This window comes from Oncorhynchus nerka, linkage group LG28 (genome assembly GCF_034236695.1).
Source record: "Oncorhynchus nerka isolate Pitt River linkage group LG28, Oner_Uvic_2.0, whole genome shotgun sequence".
Taxonomy (NCBI): Eukaryota; Metazoa; Chordata; class Actinopteri; order Salmoniformes; family Salmonidae; genus Oncorhynchus; species Oncorhynchus nerka.
Genome location: NC_088423.1, coordinates 84,940,035 through 84,952,568, shown reverse-complemented (window position 1 = coordinate 84,952,568; position 12,534 = coordinate 84,940,035). Strand labels below are relative to the sequence as shown.

General features: G+C 41.3%; 1 protein-coding gene across 1 annotated transcript; it reads left to right on the top strand.

The window, feature by feature from the left end:
* Positions 1–5,597: 5,597 nt before the first annotated feature.
* On the top strand, positions 5,598–12,262 carry LOC115113802 (pro-cathepsin H-like). The gene is made up of 12 exons (XM_029641797.2): positions 5,598–5,711; positions 6,568–6,599; positions 6,831–6,936; positions 7,410–7,480; positions 7,602–7,706; positions 8,367–8,453; positions 8,647–8,702; positions 8,843–8,924; positions 9,068–9,136; positions 9,240–9,346; positions 9,648–9,773; positions 11,710–12,262. The coding sequence occupies exons 1-12, from the start codon at positions 5,606–5,608 to the stop codon at positions 11,783–11,785; spliced, it is 1,023 nt and encodes a 340-aa protein (XP_029497657.1). The 5' UTR covers positions 5,598–5,605; the 3' UTR covers positions 11,786–12,262.
* The last annotated feature ends 272 nt before the right edge of the window (positions 12,263–12,534 follow it).

Sequence of the window (12,534 nt, the reverse complement as noted above, 5' to 3'; positions counted from 1 at the left end):
CCTATCTATTTTAAATGGCCCCTTCCTGTACAGAGGACCAGTGAACAACTTGCCTGTAGCTATGTCTAAATAACTACATAGCACCCAAAGTAGAGCACACTAAAACCAGAACAGACCACAAACCGTTAAACCTTAATCCCCTAACCCCAACTCACCTCTCTCACTCAATGGCTTGTTCACTTTCTCTCTATTTCAATCCCTCTTTCTCTCAGCCCATTCTTTCTCTCTCAACCCCTCTCTCTCTGTCTTCGTCTCGCTCTCTCCGTCTCTCTCTCTCTCTCTCTTTCCCCTCCCTCATCTCTATCTGCGTCTCTCTCCCCATCTCCTGCTGCCATCAGAGGCTGTTGCTGAATAACAACAGCTATGCGCTCATCACACACTATCTGTCACATACACACACATTACGAGTGATAGCTGGAAAGTGTGTTAGGCTGCCTTCAGAGAGTCCGTCTGTACCATACAGTGATGTGTAAATAAATCTCCAACTGTCACACAGATGTCAACGTACACACGTCACATACACATACACTGCACACAGGGGCGTCATGCACCTATTATTTTAGAGGAGGCACAAAGTAAATGAGGTGGGGCATCTTTCAAACACCTGAAACAGCTTTTTACTGCAATCTAGCGCAATAATCGATATGCCTAATTCTATGTACAAATATATAGTATGTCTATCTTTCTGCATAGGCTATTTAAGCATTCATCTTTACCTGTTGAATTGTCATTTTAATCAATGATGCACATTCATTCTTTAGGAACCTTTATGCCAGGAGTTTAGTACAACTGCCACACTGGTATATAGTATCAGAAGTCTAGAATTATAAGTCTATGAGCTTCCCAAGTTTTGTATTTTCTAGCTGGATATCTAAATAAAATGTAGCTGGCTAACTAAAGTATTTTCTAGCTGGCTAACTAAAGCAAAAATAATACAATTGCTAGGTGGCTAGTATTACAGAGAAACAACAACACATATCTGTTTTCTTTATTCATCCAGAAGGAATCAATTTTTTATCTTACCTTTATTTAACTAGGCAAATCAGTTTTAAGAACAAATTGTTATTTTCAATGACGGCCTAGGAACAGTGGGTTAACTGCCTTGCTCAGGGGCAGAACGACAAATAGTTACCTTGTCAGCTTGGGGATTCAATCTTGCAACTTTTCTGATACTAGTCCAACGTTCGAACCACTAGGCTACCTGCCGCCCCAACAGGCCACATAGCTTGATCAAATTAATTTACAAACATACCTCCTGGGAGTCCTGTCCATCTCCGGCAGCTAAAATCAAATCAAACGTTGTGTATGTCACTTGACACTCTCTCTCCTCTTCCACTGACAATACTGTCTGCATAACCACATGCACTAGCGTCCTGCCTAGCATATCTTTGCTCTAGGGGGGAGGGTCCAGTCAGTGTGCCCCCTTTCACAAAATACAGCTGACAGATCTTTTAATAAATAATTATGAGAAAGTGTGGTCCTAAAAATTAAGTTTAGTAGTTAATTTATCATCAGAAAAATATATTGTACATACATATTGACTATACAAAACATTAAGAACACTCTTTCCATAACATAGACATACCAGGTGAAAGCTATGATCCCTTATTGATGTAACTCATTAAATTCACTTCAATCGGTGTAGATGAAGGGGAGACAGGTTAAAGAAGGATATTTAAGTCTTGAGACAATCGAGACACTGCACTGTATGTGTACCATTCAGAGGGTGAATGGGCAAGACTAAAAATGTAAGTGCCTTTGAACGAGGCCACAGGCGCACCAGTTTGTGACAAGAACTGCAACGCTGCTGGGTTTTTAATGCTCAACAGTTTCCCGTGTGCATCAAGAATGGTCCACCACCCAATAGACATCCAGCCAAATTGTGACAAATGTGGGAAGCATTGGAGTCAACATGCGTCAGCATCCCTATGGAACGCTTTCGACACCTTACATAGTGGGGGTGCACACCATGTGGCTCTGCAGGCCCAGGAATGAAGAACACTGGCCTATGTGGGTCTGAAATAGTGCAAACCATTGGAATAGGGTGTGATTTGGGACAGTCCATAGCCTCCCTGCTTCAGTATGAGTTTGTCATTAGTACGAGTGACTGTCCTTTAACCAGACTGATGCAAGGAGCAGCATAGCAAGCACATCCTCCATTCACTTTGCTGGATATTCTCTTCCTTTCTCTCTGTAGGGGGTTGAGACAGAGCGAGAGAGAGACAGAGGATGGGCTGGCTGATTTACAGTCTTATTTTCCCCCAGGCCTCATCTCTCCTTCATTAATACAAACCCTAAACTGTCACACCCACAAACACACACAGTCCTGTATAACGGACCTTGTGGAGACACACAATTCAGTCCCATTCAAAATCCTATTTTCCCTAACCCGTAACCTTAACCCAAAAACCTCAAGTTAATGCTAGCTCCTAACCTTAACACTAAATCTAACCCTAACACTAATTCTAACCTTAACCGTAAACCCCCTAGAAATATAATTTGACCTTGTGGGGACCAACAAAATGTCTCCAGTTGGTCAAAAATCCACACACACACACACACACACACACACACACACACACACACACACACACACACACACACACACACACACACACACACACACACACACACACACACACACACACACGGAATATTAAAGTGCATGGGCCAACAGGGAGACAACTACAGTGTTGAAGGAGAGATAACACACTCACTGATCATACTAATGATGAACCATACTGCTCTCTGTGTGTGTGTGTGTGTGTGTGTGTGTGTGTGTGTGTGTGTGTGTGTGTGTGTGTGTGTGTGTGTGTGTGTGTGACGCTGTTCCTCCTTTCTATATCTGCTCCTGGCAACAATCCTTATTTATTGATATCCTAGATGTTGATGACCTCCAGCGTACTAGCACTGTCCATAGGTAGGCTATAGGGATGAACACACAGCTCATTGTAGTAGCATGGTGCTTCAGCATGGTGATATACAGTGCATTCAGAAGGTATTCAGGCCCCTTTACTTTTTCCACATTTTGCTACGTCACAGCCTGACTCTAAAATGGTTTAAATCCATATTTTTCCTCATCAATCTACACACAATACCCCATAATGACAAAGCAAAAACAGGTTTCCATTGATCATCCTTGAGATGTTTCTATAACTTGATTGGAGTCCATCTGTTGTAAATTCAATTGATTGGACATGATTTGGAAAAGCACACACACACACCTGTCTATATAAGGTCCCACAATTGACAGTGCATGTCAGAGCAGAAATCATGTCATGAGGTCGAAGGAATTGTCCGTAGAGCTCCGAGACAGGATTGTGTTGAGGCAGAGATCTGGGGAAGGGTACCAAAACATTTCTGCAGCATTGAAGGTCCCCAAGAACACAGTGTCCTCCATCATTCTTAAATGGGAGAAGTTTGGAACCACCAAGACTCTTCTTAGAGCTGGCCGCTCAGTCAAACTGAACAATCGGAGGAGGCGGCCTTGGTCAGGGAGGAGAACAAGAACCCGATGGTCCCTGTGACAAATTTCCTGTGTGGAGATGGGAGAACCTTCCAGAAGGACAACCATCTCTGCAGCACTCCACCAATCAGGCCTTTATGGTAGAGTGGCCAGACAGAAGCCACTCCTCAGTAAAAAGCACATGACAGCCGGCTTGGAGTTTACCAAAAAGGCACCTAAAGGACTCAGACCATGACAAACAAGATTCTCTGGTCTGATGAAACCAAGATTGAACTCTTTGCCTGAATGCCAAGCGTTAAGTCTGTCGGAAACGTGGCACCATCTCTACGGTGAAACATGGTGGTGGCAGCATCATGCTGTGGGGATGTTTTTCAGAGGTAGGGACTGAGAGACTAGTCAGGATTGAGGGAAAGATGAACGGAACAAAGTACAGAGAGATCCTTGATGAAAACCTGCTCCAGCGTGCTCAGGACCTCAGACTGGGGCGAAGGTTCACCTTCCAACAGGTCAATGACCCTAAGAACACAGCCAAGACAACGCAGGAGTGGCTTCAAGACGGGTCTCTGAATGTCCTTGAGTTGCCCAGCCAGAGCCCAGACTTTAACCCCATCGTACATCTCTGGAGAGACCTGAAAATAGCTGTGCACCGACGCTCCCCATCCAACTTGACAGAGCTGGAGAGGATCTGCAGAGAAGAATAGGAGAAACTCCCCAAATACAGGTCTGCCAAGCTTGTAGCGTCATAATCAAGAAGACTCGAGGCTGTAATCGCTGCCAAAGGTGCTTCAACAATATGCTGAGTAAAGGTTCTGAATACTTATGTAAACGTCATAATGAAGTTATTAAATGTTGTATAAATTAGTAAAAATGTCTAAAAGCCTATTTTTGCGATATCATTATGCGGTATTGTGTGGAGGTTGATGATTATTATTATTTTTAAATCCATTTTAGAATAAGGCTGTAATGTAACAAAATGTGGGAAAAATCAAGGGGTCTGAATACTTTACGAAGGCACTGTTTACCTGTAGCTCACCATATTTGAAGAGGAGGTGATAATGACTGACTATCTAGGGTTTTGCATGAACACAATTACCTCCCACTCCACAGCTGAGTTGGAGAGAGAAGAGCAATGTTAATATGTATATGTAATTGGGAGTGGCTCTGTTGCAGAAGACGCCGTTGTTCTTTCAGTTCCATCATATCAGTTTTGCAGTGATATTATACTGCCATCTACAGGACGGATCTGTCATAGCAGGCTCTGGTTTATAAGGAGTGCACTGTCCTCTTGTGGCCAAGTTTAAAAAGTTTAAACCATATGAGCTGAACATGACATTTTCATAAAATATTTAAGAAAATGTTCTGCAAGCAATAATTTTCCATTTTAAATGATTCATCACTGACCCAAAGAAAGAACTGACAGAAGGACACACACAGAGTTAGAGATGCATTATGTTCTGGGCTGTGGACTGTGAATTTTGAATAATCACTACAGTTGTATGACAATAGTCTTTATTTTAACTGCCTGAAAAATGTGAATGTGTGGCAGTGTATAAAGATGTGTAAAGTTCTAATCTACAATTTTAAAGGCCCAATGCAGATGTTTTTATATAAATATTAAATAATTAGGTAACAATTAATTACCAGATTGTAATAGTCTGGGAGTAGCATGAGTGGGGTGGGGGGGCACTGAAAACTAGCCTTTATTGGCAGAGAGGTTTGGAACTCTCTTTGTTATTGGTCTATTAACTAATTTACAACCTGAAACTCCACGTTTGCAAAACCTGCTGATTAGAAGGTCCTGTGTAGATTGTATTTTCAACCAGCAACCATCAGGAAATAACACGGATAGTTTTTTTTTTCTCACACACTTGTACAGTGTTAGTTTCATCAGCTGTTTAACAATATGATACAAAACACAGAATTAAACTGAATTTTGAATGCACTGGGCCTTTAATAATTCTGTGATACTTGCAATTGTATTTTTATCTCCTCAGTAAGCGCACACTTTATTGACTTTGATGTTAATTATTTTGATGTGGGGTGGGAAATTAGGCATATTATGGTGCTTACAAAAACTTTGATAACCGACCCTGCCACAAGGACACATGAATGAAATGGATAGGTTACTCAAGTCATGTGATGCATTGGTTGCGAAACACACGCGGAAGTATGACGCTGTATACTGTTGCTTTTATTCTTGCTTTTTTGCATTTAGCCAATTTAACACCCTTGTTTTTACCTGAAGGTAAGCATAACTCCCCTAATCTGTTTGTTGTTCATATCCCGCATCCCCCTTGGACGCACACATCGACGTGTGGAGGAAGAAACAAACTGAAAGTCAAGTGCAACAAGCCATGCAGTGCACTGCAGATGAAAGCGGGTTTTGTGTGGACCGTTAACTTCACAAATTATGTTTCTGATCTTGATCTGGGCAGTTGACCAGACTGTATTTAATAAGCCTAATGCAAAAGCAAAGATCATAATTAGGCTACCGAAATGAATAGCCTCACTTTAACCCGTCACCCTTCACTTGAACAATACATTCATGTACATACTACCTCAATTGGGCCGACCAACCAGTGCTCCCGCACATTAGCTAACCGGGCGATCTGCATTGTATCCTGCCACCCGCCAACCCCTCTTTTACGCTACTGCTACTCTCTGTTCATCATATATGCATAGTCATTTGAACCATATCTACATGTACATACTACCTCAATCAGCCAGACTAACCGGTGTCTGTATGTAGCCTCGCTACTTTTATAGCCTCGCTAATGTATATAACTATTGTTTTATTTCTTTACTTACCTATTGTTTACATAATACCTTTTTTTGCATTATTGGTTAGAGCCTGTAAGTAGCCATTTCACTGTAAGGTTGTATTCGGCACGTGACAAATAAACTTAGATTTGATTTATAGCGTATTAAATTGCATAATTTACATGCAGCAGTGAAACAACAGTGACACATGCTATAGCCTAAAATGTTAACATTGCACAGAAAAGTGACCGTTTCAAACTTGTAACAATGTGACCATCAAAATCATAGGTCTAACTGATCATATGTGTGTTTTATTCTTTTTTAATTTATTATTTTTAAAGAGGAATATCACTTCAAACAATGGATGTTACAGGTATGTGAAACTGTAAAGGCTACAATGTAAATCTGTCACGTGTTATTTTTTAGGAAAGCAGATGACATACAGTAGCCTACATACCAGAGTTACTGTACACACAGTCATCTTGTTCCTTCCTGTAAGAAATGAAAGCAGTAGGCCAAGACCTTCCTCAAATGTATTTGCTTGTCAGTATGAGGTTGCCATCTTTAGTTGACTGACTGCCTATACGTGTTTTTGTTATTACAGTATAATAAAGTCTATGCTCTGGAGGAGTACCACCATCGCCTGGACATCTTCACTGGGCATAAGAGGAGAATCCACTATCATAATGCAGGGAAGCACACGTTCTCAAGTAGGCTATGCATTTATTTATTTTAAACTATTTGTCCATTTCTTCCTGTTTTCCCAGTCACAACTTAACTCCCAATGTATTCATAATATAGCTTTATGTATGTTACAGGTATGATATCTTACAACTATTGTAACTTTCCTTTCCCAGTGGGACTGAATCAGTTTTCTGACATGTTGTAACTTTCCTTTTCCCAGTGGGACTGAATCAGTTTTCTGACATGTAACTTTCCTTTTCCCAGTGGGACTGAATCAGTTTTCTGACATGTTGTAACTTTCCTTTTCCCAGTGGGACTGAATCAGTTTTCTGACATGTTGTAACTTTCCTTTTCCCAGTGGGACTGAATCAGTTTTCTGACATGTTGTAACTTTCCTTTTCCCAGTGGGACTGAATCAGTTTTCTGACATGTTGTAACTTTCCTTTTCCCAGTGGGACTGAATCAGTTTTCTGACATGTTGTAACTTTCCTTTTCCCAGTGGGACTGAATCAGTTTTCTGACATGAGCTTTGCAGAGTTTAGGAAGACTTTCCTCCTGACTGAACCTCAGGTACAGCTGTGAAATGTAATTACTAAAATGTGATCCTGTAGTTAACCCCAATTATAAGTCTACGAGCTTCCCTGATATAAGCCTAATCAATAGTAATTGTTCTTACATTTATCTTCATCAGAACTGCTCTGCCACCAAAGGGAGTCACATCAGCAGCCCTGGGCCATATCCTGGTTCTGTGGACTGGAGAGAGAAGGGAAACTATGTGTCACCTGTCAAATATCAGGTACTACGTTTCCCTCATAGGCTAAATATACTGAGTGTACAAAACATTAAGAACACCTTCCTAATATTGAGTTGCACCCCCCCCTGTTTTGCCCTCAGAACAGCCTCAATTCATCTGGGCATGGACTCTACAAGGTGTCAAAAGCATTCCATAGGGATGCTGGCCCATGTTGACTCCAATGCTTTCCACAGTTGTGTCAAACTGGCTGGATGTCCTTTGGGTGGTGGACCATTCTTGATACACAGGGGAAACTATTGAGCGTGACACAAACTGCTCCTGGCTCCTAATACCATACCCCATTCAAAGGAACTCTTTTGTCTTGCCAATTCACCTTCCGAATGGCACACACACACAATCCATGTCTCAAGGCTTAAAAATCCATCTTTAACCGGTCTCCTCCTGCCCTTTATCTACACTGATTGAAGTGGATTTTACAAGTGACATCAATAAGTGACCTGGATTCACCTGGTCAGTCTGTCATGGAAAGAGCAGGTGTTCATAATGTTTGTACTGTAGTGTATATTCACAACAACATGACCAAGTCATTTCCCGATGGATTGGCTGTTTGCGGGTGAGTGAAAAAGATAAAAGAAGCTGTACATTTATGACTGTGCTGTGTTGATATCATGTTGAGTGAGTGTGCTATTGTTGTGTTCTAAGGGTCATTGTGGAAGCTGCTGGACCTTCTCCACTACCGGCTGTCTTGAGTCTGTTACAGCTATAGCTACTGGAAAACTCCCACTTCTGGTGAGAACTAGCCCTATTTCTCTTGTATTTTCAACGGTTTCACACTATGTTTCACACTGTTTTTGGCAGTCAACCTACCTTCCCCTGTATGGTTTCATATGAAGCGGTACAATAGAAAGACTGTAGTTGAATTGGTTGTTGAATGGTTGTTGGTAATAGCCTTATCTGTAAGTTATCATTCTATATTTTCCAGTCTGAGCAGCAACTGGTGGACTGTGCTCAAGACTTCAACAATCACGGATGTATGGGGTTGGTAGCCTACAGTACCATCTTAAAATCACATGAGCTTATCACTCCTGTCCTGCATGTGACTTCTATGCCTCCTGATACATAATGTAGCTGTCTGTCTACAAAAACATCATTCAGATACTGTAATGTATTGGTTTCAGGGGACTCCCAAGCCAGGCGTTTGAGTATGTTAAATACAACAACGGACTCATGACCGAAGATGACTATCCTTACACGGGACATGTATGTATTTATAAATTATTCTTAGTGTAAAAAAGGAAAACGTTAATAACACAAGTAACAGTGTTATACTAGTATTTAATCCTTATGACTCACTTGTTTGGATTACTCACTATATACTTCTTTATCCCAATTACTTTCCTTAGGATGGCTCTTGCAATTTCAAGCCCGAGTTGGCAGCTGCCTTCGTGAAAGATGTTGTCAACATAACAAGTGTGAGAGACTAAAACGAAACGTTTTACAACCTCTGCATCTGTCCTAAACATTGTTTTCTTAGTCAGCAATTGGTATGTTGTTCTGTCTTCCCCCCTGTAATAGTATGACGAAAAGGGCATGGTTGATGCTGTGGCCAGACTGAACCCAGTCAGCTTTGGATATGAAGTGACTGATGATTTCCTCCACTACAAAGATGGTGTGTACAGCAGGTGAGAGTAAGCCCAGTACACTCCGTTGTACCTTATCACTCCCACTTGACAATACATGTTGGATGGCAGGATTAAAGAGCTTTGTGGGAATTGAATTGTGAACCTCCAAATCTTATCAAATAATGTGTGGAAGGTAGAAGACTGTACTTATGAGCCATACAATGTTGCAGTAGAAGACTTTCATGAACTGTAAAGCTCCTTGCCGTTCACATAAGGTATACAAACTGCACATTTGACCCTCTATTACAATGAATTAACATGTCCTCCATGTGTTTTATAAAGTATTCTTTGTTTGTACTAGCACTACGTGTAAGAACACTACAGACAATGTGAACCATGCTGTACTGGCAGTGGGATATGGTGAAAAGAATAGCACTCCATATTGGATCGTGAAAAACTCCTGGGGCACCAACTGGGGAATGGATGGGTAAATAAATCAAAAATATTCAGTGCTGTTGAACTTCCTTTTTTTACTAATGATAACTATATAGATGCTTCATGAACACAGATCAGCTATTGAACACCCATACATTGTAGGACACGAATACTGCAAGATAGCTGTCTGACTATCTCCTTTTAGGGTGAAATTATACTGAACAAAAGTATAAACACAACATGCAACAATTTCTATGTTTTTACTGAGTTACAGTTCATAGTAAGAAATAAGTCAATTGAAATAAATTCATTAGGCCCTAATCTATGGATTTCATATGACTGGGCAGGGGTGCAGCCTTGGAGGCCATAGGTCACCCATTTGGCAGCCAGGCGCACTCAGCCAATCATAATGTTACAGACAGATATACATTACATAGACATTACTGCAGTCAGCATGCCAATTGCACGCTCCCTCAAAACTATTACACTGAACAAAAATTCACATTTTAAAAAGTGGCCTTTTGTTGTCCCCAGCACAAGGTGCACCTGTGTAATGATAATGCTGTTTAATCATCTTCTTGATATGCCACACCTGTCAGGTGGATGGATTATCTTGGCAAAGGAGAAATTCTCACTAACAGGGATATAAACAAATTTGTGCACAGAATTTGAGAGAAATAATCTTTTTGTGCATACATTTCTGGGATTTTTGACTTCATCTTATGAAACATGGGACCAACACTTTACATGATGTGTTTATTTTTTTTATATATATTTTTTTAACCCCTTTTTCTCCCCAATTTCGTGGTATCCAATTGGTAGTTACTACAGTCTTGTCTCATCACTGCAACTCCCGTACGGACTCGGGAGAGGCGAAGGTTGAGAGCCGTGAGAACCCAACCAAGCCGCACTGCTTCTTGACACAATGCCCACTTAACCCGGAAGCCAGCTGCACCAGTGTGTCGGAGGAAACACCATACACCTGGCGACTGCTCCCAGGCCCGCCACAGGAGTCGCTAGTTCGCGATGGGACAAGGACATCCCTGCTGGCAAACCCTCCCCTAACCCGGACGACGCTGGGCCAACTGTGCGCTGCCACATGGGTCTCCCATTCGCTACCAGCTGCGACAGAGCCTGGACTCGAACCCAGAATCTCTAGATGCGTTTGTATTTTTTCTCAGTGTAATAGTTTTGAGGGAGCGTGCAATTGGCATGCTGACTGCAGGAATGTCCACCAGAGCTGTTGCCAGATAATTTAATGTGAATTTCGCTATCATAAACCGCATCCAACATCGTTTTAGAGAATTTGGCAGAACTTCCAACCTGCCACACAGCTGCAGACTACGTGTATGGTGTTGTTTGGGCGGTTTGCTGATGTCAGCGTGAACAGAGTGCCCCATGGTGGCGGTGGGGTTATGGATGGGCAGAAATACCGTGACGAGATCCTGAGGCCCATTCATCCGCCGCCATCAACTCATGTTTCAGCATGATAATGCATGACCATGTCGCAAGGATCTGTACACAATTCCTGGAAAATGTCCCAGTTCTTCCATGGCCTGCATACTCACCAGACATGTCAACAATTGAGCATGTTTGGGATGCTCTGGCTCAACATGTATGACAGCTTGTTCCAGTTCCCACCAATATCCAGCAACTTCACACAGACATTGTAGAGGAGTGGGACAACATTCCACAGGCCACAATCAACAGCCTGATCAACTCTATGCGAATAAGATGTGTCGTGCTGCATGATTGTCCTGGTGGTCACACCAGATACCAGATTTCTGATCCACACCCCTACTTTTTTTTTAGGTATCTGTGATGCATATCTGTATTCCCAGTCATGTGAAATCCATAGATTAGGGCCTAATGAATTTATTTGAAGTTGATTAATTTCCTTGTATGAGTCTTTGAAAATGTTGTATGTTGTGTTTATATTTGTTTGGTACAGCTTACAAAATATATTTTGTTTTGTATTTCCTCCTCAGATATTTCCTAATAGAACGAGGGAGGAACATGTGTGGACTGGCAGCCTGCTCCTCTTATCCTCTCCCCCCGGTGTGATGTAACGGGAACTCAGAAGAGAACGCCACAGTCAGTCTTCAGCTACAGTATGAGAAAAACAGGATACATTTTCTCATTCAGAGGACAGAAGTGGGCATCTCTGTGTTATTTGCATGGACATGTTTTAAGAACTGTATGTATACTGTTACAATGTGAGTTTTACATTTTCCAAGTTACTTATTTTAAATGAATTATAACTGGATCGTATTATGAAGGTTTGTACTGTATATGGTAAGTGGCTGGCCATGGTTAGTTAGTAGGCACTGACTGGGTAGTGAGAGTCTTTGAATCGTGTGCTTATGTAGCCACATATTGCTCTGGTTTTGAGTGTGTAAGAGATCCTAGTTAGTACTGTAGTTGACTACTGTCACAAAAGCATCACCAATATTTTAGCTTAAATGTAAATGTAAATGTTTTAGACTGATGCTGCTGAGGGTTGTAAAAATATATATATATACATTACCAGTCAAAAGTTGACACACCTACTCATTTCTTTATTTGTACTATTTTCTACATTGTAGAATAATAGTGAAGACAAACTATGAAATAACACATATGGAGTAATATAGTAACCAAAAAAGTGTTAAACAAATCAAAATATATTTTAGATTCTTCAAAGTAGCAACTCTTTGCCTTGATAACAGCTTAGCACACTCTTGGCATTCTCTCAACCAGCTTCATGACGTAATCATCTGGAATGCTTTTCCAACAGTCTTGAAGAAAGTTCCCACATATCCTGACCACATGTT